The sequence below is a fragment of the Myotis daubentonii genome, chromosome 7 (genome assembly GCF_963259705.1).
Source record: "Myotis daubentonii chromosome 7, mMyoDau2.1, whole genome shotgun sequence".
NCBI lineage: Eukaryota > Metazoa > Chordata > Mammalia > Chiroptera > Vespertilionidae > Myotis > Myotis daubentonii.
The window spans coordinates 31,270,538-31,283,386 of NC_081846.1; the positions used below are offsets into that span (position 1 = coordinate 31,270,538).

Consider the following 12,849-nt stretch of genomic DNA (forward strand, 5'->3'; position numbering starts at 1 on the left):
TTTTGGCCCGACCAAATCGATTTTAAAGGAGGAACAAGTTGAGTGGCTGCGAGGTCACCGCCATATGCTCCCGTTCCCCTCCCTGCTCTGCATTAATTCAGATGCTGCCAGGTCCCCATGAAGTCACCTTGAGGCCATGAGCAGGGTGGCAGGTGCAGACCCCTTTCCAAGTTTGCATGCTGAGGCTGCATTTTGCCAACGCTGTCCTGGGCTGAAGATGCAGAAGTGCCGTTCCTGCTCTGGAGAGCTTGTCCCCTGCTCCTGGATGCCAAGCAGAACTGGCTGGTCCCCCACTTTGCACAGAGGTTCTTGCAGTTGTTCTCCCGGTCCTCTGCCACATGCCCCTCGGTGCATGGGTGGGGGTGGGATGGGGTCGCATGTCTCAAGCACGATCTGAATATAGATGTCTGCTGATGGAGGACTGCCCCCTGCCCCCAACTCCCTCAGCCAGTACAGGTGTGCCCTCGGGGGCTGCCCACCTCGCCTCCTAATACCACTGGCCCATCCTGCGCTGGGCAAGGATACAGTAGGGCTTAAGCCAGGGCCTACGGTTTCCAGCGTTTCCTCCCACCCTTCTTCTTCTTTTTTTAAAAATATATTTTTGTTGATTTCTGAGAGGAAGGAAGAGGGAGAGATAGAACATCAAAGAGAGAGAATCATTGATTGACTGCCTCCTGCATGCCCCCTGCTAGGGATTGAGCCTGTAACCCAGACATGTGCCCTAACCAGGAATCGACTGTGACCTCCTGGTTCATCAGTCAACACTCAACCACTGAGCCACACTGGCTGGGCTCTCCCACCCTTCATAACAAACGGTCATTAAACCCTTAAAGTTCAGGTAAAATTGGGATGCTTGACCCCCTCATGAGCACCAGCTGTCATGGGGATCTGCAGTCCCAGTGTCCTGAAGGGAACCTGCCGGGAGACAGGGAAGGGGCGCAGACTGTCCCACCCCAAAATGGGTCTCTTTGGCATGTGGATGATTTTCAGCCCAAAGCCATCAAGACCCAGCAGACTCAAGAAAACCTTTTTACTTCCCCCTAACTGCCTGAAAGAATGTAGACAGCGGGCCTGTACCAGTAAGAGAGCTATTATCAGAGATAACATATTTTGTATCTGAAAAAAATCTGCTTAGCAGGGAAAATAGCTGATTGCCAAACATCCATTCCACTAATCCTCCTGTGAATGGCCCTCCTTCCCTGTGAAGCGCAGGCCCCTCCCCCTTTCCTCAGCTGAGGATGGCTTACATGCCTCAATTGCCTTTGGGTCTCACCTCTTTGTGGGGCTCCTGTATATCTACAATTAAATTAGTTTTTTCTCCTGTTAATTTATCTTACATCCTTTTTACTATTAGAACAGCCAAAGAACCTAGAAAGGAAGAAGGGGAAATTTTTCTGCCTCCATCTCGAGGAACTGAACTCATAGCACAGTGGGGCCCTGTTTGGTCATCCAGCAGCCAGGTCATGGCCCCTTGTCAGAGCCAGTCCCAAACTTCCTGCCATACTTCACCCCAGCCCAGCCTCATTACTCTGTGGGGTGCCAGCAAAGTACAGCCTGGATGGGCATAAGCACAGAGGGTGGCTGGGGTGCTCCCTGGGGCCTCCCTCAATTTCCTTCCCCTGCAGAGTCTCCCTTGCATTTAAGAGAGCCCATAAAATCTCCCCAAGTCCCACATTTTTTGTAGCTCTCAGAACAATTATCTTAGGGGAGAAGAGGGAGTGTGGAGGGAGAAAAGAAAGTTAGGAAAGAAGAAAAGAAAGAGTGATGAAAAAAGAAAAGGTCAAAGGTAGGGACAGGGAAGGAAGAGAAGGGAAAGAAGGGGGAGGAGAGAGGGAGGAGGTAAGGGAAGAGATGGGGACGGCGAAGGAAGAAAGGAAGGTGAATAGGATGAAAGAAAGGGAGGAAAGAGGAGAAAGGAGAAGGTACCAGCCACTAGACCAGTGGTTCTCAACCTGTGGGTCGCGACCCCTTTGGCGGTCGAACGACCCTTTCACAGGGGTCGCCTAAGACCATCCCGCATATCAGATATTTACATTACGATTCATAACAGTAGCAACATTACAGTTATGAAGTAGCAACGAAAACGATTTTATGGTTGGGTCACAACATGAGGAACTGTATTTAAAGGTCTGGAAGGTTGAGAACCACTACACTAGACAAAGGTTATTCCTTGTTTTCCAAATCAGTACTTCTCCTACCAAGTTCTGCTTAAGTGAACATAAAGAAGCAAATTGTTTCAAAAGTCCTAGTTTCACTTTATATCTCTGTTGAAAACCAGAGAAATCAGAAAGGCCTATTTGTATTATGATATTTTCTAGGTCATGGACAGAGAGGAGGAAAAAATATTCTTGGCATACAGCCTTTTTTTTTTTTAAGGTCTTTGTAGTTTCCTGTTAATTAATACCTGAACCATCACCATGTAAATAATGAGGGTAAATATAAACTTCACTGGCCCTGGACTCTGACCTTTGTTAAACATCCACCCCCTCTCTGATCCATCCTCTATCCCATCACTGGAAAAGTTGGAATTGTTAACCTGGAAATTTAGGGCCAGAGAAGAGAGACAGAGCATGTGGGTTTTAGACAAGCCTTGCAAGAAAGTACAAAAATAACAGCACCTCTGAAAGTTCTTCCCCAGTTAGCTGCTGTCTTCTCTTCCTCAAAGAGGTGACATCTATAGGGTCAATTCCCTTTCCTTTCGCTTGGGGGGACTCCCATGGCTCTGCCACCCTCTCCACTTATGCCCAGTCAGGCTGTACTTTGCTGGCACTGCCCTGCACCATTTCCTTAGGCAAGCATCATTTACAAGTGATTTGTCCAGCCGGCATGGCTCAGTGGTTTAGCGTGGGCGTATGAAACATGATTTGATTCCCGGCAGGGCACATGCACGGGTTGTGGGCTCAATCCCCAGTAGGGGGCGAGCAGGAAGCAGCCCATCAATGATTCTCTCTCACCATTGATGTGTCTTTCTCTTCCTCTCCCTTACTCTCTGAAATCAATAAAAGTATATTTTAAAAAACAAAAAAAAAGTGATTTAATGCTTCTACTCACTATTGTTGAGCACACCTACTGGTATAGTACTGATCTCTTCATGTCGGAGTGCCTTCTCTAACAGTGTTTTCAAAGAGGGACTCTGTGATAAACCACCTCATCCTTTGAATACCTGACAATGTAACTAGAAATCAAAACTCAGTTTTAAATACTATTCAACGATCTTAAGTCCAGTGTTGCTGTTAAGAAATCTCAAGTCAGCCCTAACCGGTTTGGCTCAGTGGATAGAGCGTTGGCCTGCGGACTCAAGGGTCCCAGGTTCGACTCCGGTCAAGGGCATGTACCTTGGCTGCGGGCACATCCCCAGTAGGAGGTGTGCAGGAGGCAGCCGATCGATGTGTCGCTCTCATTGATGTTTCTAACTCTCTATCCCTCTCCCTTCCTCTGTAAAAAAACCAATAAAATATATTTTTTAAAAAAAGAAATCTCAAGTCAATCTGATTTTTGTTCCTTCCTTGGCCCTCTGCCATCCAGCTGCCTAGAATACAGATGTGATCCTCAGTAAATATAAGTTGAGCGACTGAATCACCAAGCAGGTGCTGGAAGCCATCCCTGAGTCCAGTCCAGAGCTTCTTGCTTCAACTCTTGGGCTTTTCCCACCCAAGCTTCTGGATCTCCACCCTGGGCAGAGTCGGTACACAGAAGCATGAGGTCATGTTAACAAAAATATAGGGTCCTTTCCCCAAACATTGGCTAAAACGACTCCTGGATGATCAGACTTAGGGCAAGACTACTTGAGTATCTTTGAATCCCCACTGCTTACACACAAAAGGTGCCTGCCCTAGCCGGTTTGGCTCAGTGGATAGAGCATCGGCCTGCAGACTGAAGGTCCCAGGTTCAATTCAGGTCAAGGGCACATGCCCGGGTTCCCAGGTAAGGGGCGTGCAGGAGGCAGCTGATCAGTGATTCTCATCAATGATGTTTCTATCTCCCTTCCTCTCTGAAATCAATAAAACTATATATTTTTAAAAAGGTGCTCAACAAAGGTTTGTTTTATTGAATGGACATACAAATTCTCCAAGAGATGATTCAGCATAACTATAGGAGGCAGGACAGAGGGTAACTAGACCAGCAGATTGAGGGTTTTATGGTAAAGGTGAGAGCGGAGTATTAATAGGTTCTTGACCTAAAGGGCCTTTGGTGTAATAGATGGGAAGTAAAGAGCCTTGACCACCACTGCAATAACACAGCCACTAACCACATGCAGCTATTTAATTTAAATGAAATAACATGTGAAACTCAGTTCCTCAGATTCACTGGCCAGATTTCAAGCGCTCAATAACAGCCACGTGTGGCCAGTGACCACTGCATTGGACAGTACAGATAGTATGAAGCACATCACAGAATGTTCTGTTGCACAAAGCTGACCTAGACCCTTAAAGGAAATGTATTCCTGCCAGTAATAAGTAATGTTGAAATAATGAGCCCTCGATTCATTTTTTGGTACATGCTGAAGGCCCAAAAGGGGGGGGGGTGTTAAATGACAGAGGTAATAGAAGAAACCCCTGCTTCCTCTCTTTTCTCACTTCCTTGTCCCCTTCTCTGGTGCCCACCACCACCACCACCACCCACACTCCAAAGCAGCACTGTTAGGGGCAGGCCCTGACTAAAAGTCCCATCCCAACACCACATAGATTCCTCAGACGCGTCTGCTCCAGGTCTCTAACATGGGAGGGTATATTTGTTCACACGATCATCCCCCCCCCCCCTTTTGCTATCCTGAACCTAGTAGGTGCTTAGTAAGCATGTGTGGTGTGACTGGATGAGCGAACGCACGGCTCAGAGTGCCCCCTTCCCCAACAGCCCCGGGGAGGCGCCATCCTTAGCGGCTGGGGGACAAAGCTCCTGCCGCCCGCCCAGCTGCGGGCTGGAGCGCTCAGAGCCCGGCCCGCGGGCTGGGGGGTCCGGCCGGGCAGCCCTCGGGGGCGTGTCCTCCCGGGGTCGGGCGCCACCGCCCGGAGAGGCCGGCAGCGGCCGCAGAGGGCTAGCGGCGGCGAGCATGGAGCGCGAGCTGGAGGCGCTCGCAGCCCGGCCCGCGCTCCCGGCAGAGCCTCCCTTCGAAGCGCTGGTGGAGGCGGCGGGCGGGCGCGGGCAGGTGCTGCTGGTGGGCGAGCTGTGGGAGCGCGAGCAGAGCCGCGCGCTGCTGCGGGACTTCGCCCGGGCGGTGTTCCCGCCGGAGCCAGGCGCTCGCAAGCCGGGCGAAGCGGTGGCCGAGGGCGCCGCGCCCGGGACGCCGGGGGCGCGGTGGGTGCCCGGGACGGCCAGGGCGCGCGCCATCCACTCGCCGCTCGTCTTCGTGCTGTGCCGCGCGTCGTCGCTGGCCGCCAGGGAGCCGCGGCGCCGCCTGCGGGAGATGCTGCGCGATGTGCGCGACCGGCGGGTGGCCGGCGCGGCGCTGGTCGGGGTGCTGGTGGCCGAGGCGGGGCCCGAGGACGCGGTGGCGCCGATGTTGCGGCTCCTGGAGGCGCTGCTGCGCACCGTGTTCGGCCGCCAGGCGGGAGGCCCGGTGCAGGCGGCCGCCTACTGCCCCGGCCACCCCGCCTCCAGCCTGGCCGTCCAGACCGCCGCTAGCCGGGCCCTGCAAGCAGCCGCGCCCGCGCGACCAGGTGAGGGGGCGCAAGGCCCCGTGGGCGCAGGCGGGCGGTGGCTGGGGGAAGGCCCCGAAGTTGGAACTCTTTAGGCCAGCCCCCTGGTGCACCGAGGTAAACTGAGGCCCCGAGCGGGGAGGTGCCTAGCATTGGTCCTCCCAGCTAGCGCGGAGCAGGCCCTGGGCCACGGGTCGAGTTTGTCCCGGGAGGATCCTGAAAGCATGGGGGACAGTGGCTTGGGAAAGCCGAGGGAACGAACAGAAGGCGGGGGAAGTTGATGGAGCAAGAGGATTGTACTGAGCTGGTCAAAGATCTGGGAGCTGCGGGGGGAGAGGAGTGGGAGGAGATGGGAAAGCCTTGGGGTGCACACATTTCAAGGAGGGATTAGGACCGATTAGGACTGGAGGGAGCGGATTGGTGGTGCCTGGAGCTCCTAGGACGCTGCGCAGCTAAGGATGCGAAGGTGGAGGAGGCTCAGTGCGTAAGCGCCGCGGGTCATAGGAAGAAGGCAAGGAATAGGTGCTGGGACTTGGAGGTGTGGGGAAAGGGTGTGAGGGACTGACTGAGGACACAGAATTTTGGAGTCCCTCTTGGCTACCCGCCCTGGTTGTGCAGCCACTGCAGTGCCACCTCCCTTCCCTTCACACTCTCCTGAAGTTTGAGGAGCAGAGTGAGGGTCTTCTTCTGCTGCCATCCACAGAAGAGTCAGAATCTCCTCCCTCCTCGTACACAAGGTTTTCCAGGAGTTTCCAGCGTCCTCGGATTAAAATACGGACATTAAGTATAGCTGGATCTGGCACAGCTGGGAGATACTGGAGCATTCTTTGCACTCCCTGCTTCCCCCACCTCCAGCACCTGCTCTTCTCCAAGCCCTCTGGCCTTCCCTCCATTATCTGCCAAACTTTCTTGTGAACACAGAGGCTGCTGTGCTCTCCCTCCCTGGACACTGCTGTGTTAATCAGCAACCCGGAGGTGCCAGACTTGGGGGGGGGGGGGGGGGCGCGGTTCCAGCAAGGAGAACTGTACCTCTGAAGTCACAAATGTCACAGACCTACCTGCCAGCCTGGCCTGCCTAGGTGGAGGCCATCCATCTCACCTGTAGAACCTGCCCTAACCATCCCCCCCACCCCCCACCCCCCATGCCCACAGCCCTTTCTGCTGCAACTGTGAGGAAGCTGGCTAAATTCGAAACTCCACAACCTGCATCCAGAAAGACAGGGAATGCCCTGAGGTGGACTGTCATTCTGATGGTTGGCCTGGCCCCATGGGAGGACATTTTCTACCTTCCCCCACCCCCAATGAGCTGGTGCCTAGAAAATTCTGAACCCTTAGTTTCTCCCATTCCCCAGGAAATAGCTTTTAATCCCCCAAAGCCAAGCTTGCTCTGGGCTGCTAAGCTTTTGTATACACATTGCAGTTGCCTGGAATGAAAGCCTTAAAGGCCTGCCTTTCTTTTTTTCTTTCTTTCTTTCTTTCTTTCTTTCTTTCTTTCTTTCTTTCTTTCTTTCTTTCTTCCTTCCTTCCTTCCTTCCTTCCTTCCTCCCTCCCTCCTTCTCTCTCTCTCTCTCTCTCTCTCTCTCTCTCTCTCTCTCTCAAGGCCTTTTCTTTCATTTCACCTCCTCAGCTGACCAACCCCATTTCATCATTCAGAACTGGACTTCCTCCTCCAAGAAGTCTTCCCTGACCTCCCTTACTCCTTTACAGGTTCAAAAATGAAATCCTCAAGCCTACCTCCACTCTCTAGTTTCTTACCAATGGTTTTGTCACTTTTCCTTATGAGTTTAATCACCACTATCTTCCCATTTCCCATGACCTGCCTGGCATGCAGAATCCTTACCTCTTCTTAAACACTGAATTGATCTCTACTGCATTAAACTCATTTCTACTTTTATAAAAACACACTAAACAATATGAAACCTTTTACTAATGACTACAGGTCATGCGCGTGATTATTGTCCACTAATTTATTTGTCCACTAATTTTGTCTGGGCTTTTGCAGTGGGCAGCATCACTCACACATTCATGATGCTAAGGTTTACCTAGCAATTGCGTGTGGCTTTTTAAAGTCTCCCAATCCCCTTCCTCACTACCTCCTGGTTATTCTTATACTTTTGATTGCCTGCCTCTTGACATGCCCTCTTACCCAGCTTATGCCTAACCCAGCTGCCAATGGGTTGAAAAACTAGGAATCCAGTCTTTTTAGAACTGGGCGCGAATTAAGAGTAAATAAGCCCCATGTAAAGGAAAACGAACACCGATTTTGTTTTGGCTTCCTGGAGTGTTTGTGTGTGTGTGTGTGTGTGTAACTCCATTGCAGTTACCTTATTCCACATGGTTGGGGCCCTTAAGTGATCCCTACATCACTTAGGTGACGCTATAATAAGGAAACTAGAATCAGCATATAAGTGTTTTGTATGTGATTATTTAAAAAGATTAAGCCTTTTCGTATTAAGAAATAGTTTGAACTAAAAAGCGGGGAAATTACTGCTCCTTGAGTATTTTATTTGGTGCTATATAATTGTAATTCATATCATGTCATTCTTATCAAGGTAGTTTCCCCAACATGGTACCTACGTCATAGATTCTTTGTGAGGAAGAAATGATATAATATGTGTAAAGCAATCCTTATATAAAGCACCCTCACCGGAGATTAAATCTGAAACCTAGGTTTGTGCCCTGACTGGAATCGAACCCACCACTTGTTGGTGTACAGGACAACGCTCCAGCCAACTGAGCCGTATGGCCAGGGCTGTTTGTGTTTTTGTTTGTTTGTTTTAAGTATAAAAACTCCACCCCCTTTTGCAAATCAGAATCTTTGTTTTTAATCAGACAGTTGAAACGAGGGCAGTTAATAGTTGAAGTTCTTGGTTTGCTTAACTGAAAATCTCTCAGTTGTGTCAAGCACCATGTGACCTGCTGCCTCTGGGACTTTGTGTTCCTTTTAGCAGAAGGAGCCTGGGAGAGACCCGGCCTCCCGGCGCTGTTGGCCTGCTTCTCCTGGGGTCCCTGGAGCCGGGGGAAGAACCCGTTTGCCACCACCTCCCCCAGTGGTCCAGCTCAGGGTGAGTGAGTCGCTTCCTGCTCCTGGACTCTGAGGGCCAGGTGCTTGGGATTAAGAGAGTGGTCACGTGCACAGGGACCTTAGGGAGAGAGAGGACCGACGTCCATGGAGCACAGGCCATGTGTTCAGGGTGGGAGTGAGCAGAGTGAGGTGCCCCGGCCACCAGGAGCCAGCACACGGGCTTGGTCAACAGGGGTCTAGCCCCAGGAGTCTGCCTAGTGAAGGCGGTATAGGCCAGTGGTCGGCAAACGTATTAGTCAACAGAGCCAAATACCAACATGCAACGATTGAAATTTCTTTTGAGAGCCATATATTTTAAACTTAAACTATATAGGTAGGTACATTCAACTTTAAATTCACGGTTTTCATCTTCCGATTTCTTTGCTTCTTCTTTGTAGCCATCTCAAACAGGCACCTAAAAAAATGTTTCATTTTATAATAATAAAGCCACCAACACAAAATAATTACAATTCTTAAATTGATGACAAAAATACCTGTAGGATTTGCAGCTGGTTGGAAAAATACAGGTAACTTTATGCTTCGAGTAGGTACTTTTGTCACCCGCGCACGATTTGCGGACGCAACTAGCACTAACCACAGCACAATGAGACTGCTGACTGACTGGCTCACTCAACCCGTGCATTAATCGCGTGCGACTCCCCTGCGCTGCGTCTCCCGTCGCCCCCTCTACCCCCACTTCTTCTACCCACTTCTTCAAAATAGACTCGCCCAGGCCAAAAACTGACTTCTGCGCATGGGCCACGGTTTCAATCGCACTGTATGTGCGCGCCCGCATGTGGTATTTTGTGGAAGAGCCACACCTAAGGGGCCAAAGAGCCGCATGTGGCTCGCGAGCCACGGTTTGCCGACCACTGGGATAGGCCATTGACATGGCAAGGCACATGGAGTCAGACCCATGGCCTCACAGAGCAAGTGAGGGGGGTCAGGGGATTGTCTTAGTCAGAAATGGGAAGATTTGAAGAGGGAGCATCGTGAACAAAGGCTTAACAGCATAATGTCATGCTCAGAAAAGGGACCCCTGTTCAGAGCGCCAGGGGTGCGGTGCAGGAGACTGCTGAGAGCGAGGCTGAAGCAGAGAGTTGAGACACTAGCGATTTCTGAGCAAGGGCGTGGAGACTAGGGCTGTGTTTAGAGAGGTGACTGGACTGGGGGGCCAGGGAGCCACCAGAGGCAGACCCAGCTAGGAGGGGACTGCATAGTCCCAGGAGGGGCGATGAGGGGCCTGGCCCAAGGCGGGCAGTGTTGGATTAGAGAGGAAGGAGCTCACCAGCCCAGAGCCATTTCTGGGGTAGAATCATCAGGCTGCGAAGGGGAGGCGAGGGAAGAAGGGAAAGGGAAAGATAGTGAGATCCACAGAGGTACTCCGTAGGCTGAGTTTGCTGTGACCCAGAGAGGACTGACAAGTTGTCTGCTGCTTAACTACAAGGATACGATCAGAGAAACGCATCCTAGGCGAGTTTGTCGCTGTGCAGACATCATAGAGTGCACTTACAAACCTGGAGGGTATATCCTGCTACGTGCTAGGGGTAGCCTGTTGCTCCTGTGCTTTGGACCAATCGGAGTTTTCAGCTCCATTATGACCTCATTGACCAAAACGTCGTTGTGGGGCGCCTGACTGTGCTCAGGGAAGCAGGTTGTAACCAGCTGAATGTACATGATCCCAACTCCAGAGTGTACTGAATCGTATAGCTTTGTTATAGAAAAAGTGAGTAGTGCTTTAAAATGAACTTCTATTGTGTCTCTTTAAAAAAAATCATTATCGGTCTTCTATTGCCTAGTAACAAATTACCACAGATTTAGCTGCTGAAAACAACACCCATTTATCCCCTTACACTTTCTGAGGGTCAGGAGTCAGGGCACAGCTTTGCGGGGCCTCCGTTCAGGGGCTCCCACAGCTGCCTCAGCGTGGGCTGGCTCATTCCTTGAAAGGGCCCGGGTCCTCCTTCAAGTTCATCTGATTGTTGGCAGAATTCATTGTTTGCCTCCATAGGACTGAGGGCCCCGCCTTCTTGCTGACTGTCAGCTCTGAGAGTTCCCTCCTCTCACAGGCAGGTGCTCCTGCAGTCGGCGGGGACTCCTCAGGCTCCTACAATGTAACATAATCACAGGAGTGACTCTCCATCACCTTTGTCATACAAGGTGCCCAAACAAGGGAGTAACCATCCAGGCATAGTCACAGGTCACCCCCACACTCAAGGGAGGGGATTATGCAGGATGAGTTCACCAAAGGGCAGTAATCTTGGAGGCCACCTGAGAATTCTGCCTAACTGAAAGCTCAACAGGTACAAAAGAAGGAACACAAATATTTATAGATCATCCACTTAATCCCATCACTCAAAGGTAAATACAAGTTCCTATTTGGAGTAGGCCCGTTCTGTCCATCCATCTGTCTATATCTCCCTGTACTATTTAAATGTTAAGAAATTTGCTTCTATATCATATACAAAATCTGCATCAGGTATTTAAAAAATCTAATTGCAAAAAATGGTAACTTCGACCTCTCCATCATCATTTTGGGATATTGACACTGAAACAATCCACAGATCTTGATGTTCAGATTTCCCATTATATGGGTGAGCCAGTTAATTCATTCAATCCCTTTGTTGGACTTCAGATCAGTTAGGATGTAACTGATTTCAGTTACAGATAAAGAAACGGTGACTCAAACTAGCACAAGCAGCAAGGGCATTCATGAGCTCACCCAAAGAATGTCTAGGTAGATTCAGCGTCAGGGCCGGTTGGTTCAGGGGCCCAGTGACGCCATCAAGGTTCTTTCCTTCTCTCTGAGGGGCCATCCTCCTGTTGTTTCATCCCTAGTCTGGTAGCAAGATCACTGCAGCATTTCCATTAATTATTCCTAATTATCTCCTTAGGATAAAATCCTAGAAGTGGAATTGCTGGGTCAAAGGGTATGTACATTTTTAAGGTTTTTGATATGTATTCTGTTGTGTTTTTTTGAGTAGATAGTCACTGGGGCCAATTTCCTTCCTTTGGTTCCTAGCTTACTCGCTCATAGACTCTACCTTCTGATTGGGTGATTCCCTCTCTTGTGTTTCAGGTAACTTCCGGGAACCTGAGGAGGAGCTGGCGCTGACAGTCATACTTCCCAACGGAGACTGTGAGGATCCTGGAAAGGGGTCGGGAGCCTGTGATGGAGCTGCCCACACTCCCGCTGAGCCCGCTGGAGACTCCAGATGAAGTCTGGACCCCTGGGCTGCTGCAGCTCCTCACTGATGACCTTGGGAGTGCAGTCTCTATGAAGCCCCACCTTCCAGGGGACTGCCACACTGACAGATACCAGCCAGGCAGCGGGACTTCCTCAGCTAAGCCCGACCTAGGAAAATGTGTCCTCTGGGAACTTGGTCCCTCCCCGGCCTCCATTTGGTCTCTCTGGTCACCGTGAGGTGGTTTTTCCTCCCTCACCTTGGTTTCTCTGTGGCCTCCCGTGGTCGTGTGCATGAGCATCCATCACTTCACATGCAGCTGGAAAGAACTCTGGACCAGGAGTTATCAAACAGGGAGAGGGGAGATCTTAGACCTGTCACTCAACCAGGGGCCAGGCTACCCTCCTGCAAGCAGCACTGGAAGTGTGTGTGTGTGTGTGTGTGTGTGTGTGTTGCGAGGCTTCACTCTGACTGTGGGGCGCCCCTGGCATTTAGTGGGCATCTCGCATTGTGTAGGGCAAGCTCCAAAAACAGAATTGTTCCGCTCAAAATGTGCCAATCGTGGCACCTTTGAGAAATTGGATGAGCCAATCTCTTCCCCTTGTCAAATTCTAGGAAGAGTCCCCCAGAGCAGTGAGGGTTGGGGTTCCTGGGACCTCAGCTCCTGAACAAGCCAGAATAAAGACTGCACTGCCCCCTGGGGGCCTGGGGGCCAGAGCAAGATGCTCAGTGTGCTGCTGGCCCAGGACAGAAATAGCCTTGCACAGCCATGCGAAGAAAGAGCCCTCTCTCTTCCTCATGTTGCCACTGACTTTCTGTGCCGAGTTCTTTTGAGAATAGGGCACCAAACAGAAGGAAAGTTGGGTTATGGATTAATGCAAGGGCATAGGACTTGCTCTCGATCTCAGGTCCTAACCCAAGGTCAAAGCCGACCCAGCCCAGAGGTGCCGAGTGCTGGAATCCT

General features: G+C 50.9%; 1 protein-coding gene across 4 annotated transcripts; it reads left to right on the forward strand.

The window, feature by feature from the left end:
• Positions 1 to 4,999: 4,999 nt before the first annotated feature.
• On the forward strand, positions 5,000 to 12,153 carry C7H2orf72 (chromosome 7 C2orf72 homolog). Of its 4 annotated transcripts, XM_059703505.1 has the most exons (4): positions 5,000 to 5,657; positions 8,585 to 8,701; positions 11,595 to 11,630; positions 11,780 to 11,915. In XM_059703505.1, exons 1-3 carry the CDS (start codon positions 5,051 to 5,053, stop codon positions 11,597 to 11,599), a joined length of 729 nt encoding a protein of 242 aa, XP_059559488.1. In that variant the 5' UTR covers positions 5,000 to 5,050; the 3' UTR covers positions 11,600 to 11,630; positions 11,780 to 11,915. The 4 variants fall into 4 exon arrangements, with proteins under 4 accessions (XP_059559488.1, XP_059559485.1, XP_059559486.1 ...); XM_059703502.1 differs by lacking the exon at positions 11,595 to 11,630 and having other exon boundaries at positions 11,780 to 12,153; XM_059703503.1 differs by lacking the exon at positions 11,595 to 11,630 and having other exon boundaries at positions 8,588 to 8,701; positions 11,780 to 12,153.
• Positions 12,154 to 12,849: the final 696 nt, after the last annotated feature.

What these genes read in the sequence shown, in the direction of transcription:
- C7H2orf72 (XM_059703502.1), top strand. Translation starts at nt 5,051, where the DNA reads ATGGAGCGCGAGCTGGAGGCGCTCGCAGCCCGGCCCGCGCTCCCGGCA. An exon ending in AGCCGCGCCCGCGCGACCAG is followed by an intron (nt 5,658 to 8,584) that starts GTGAGGGGGCGC and finishes TGTTCCTTTTAG; the next exon opens with CAGAAGGAGCCTGGGAGAGA. An exon ending in CCCCAGTGGTCCAGCTCAGG is followed by an intron (nt 8,702 to 11,779) that starts GTGAGTGAGTCG and finishes CTTGTGTTTCAG; the next exon opens with GTAACTTCCGGGAACCTGAG.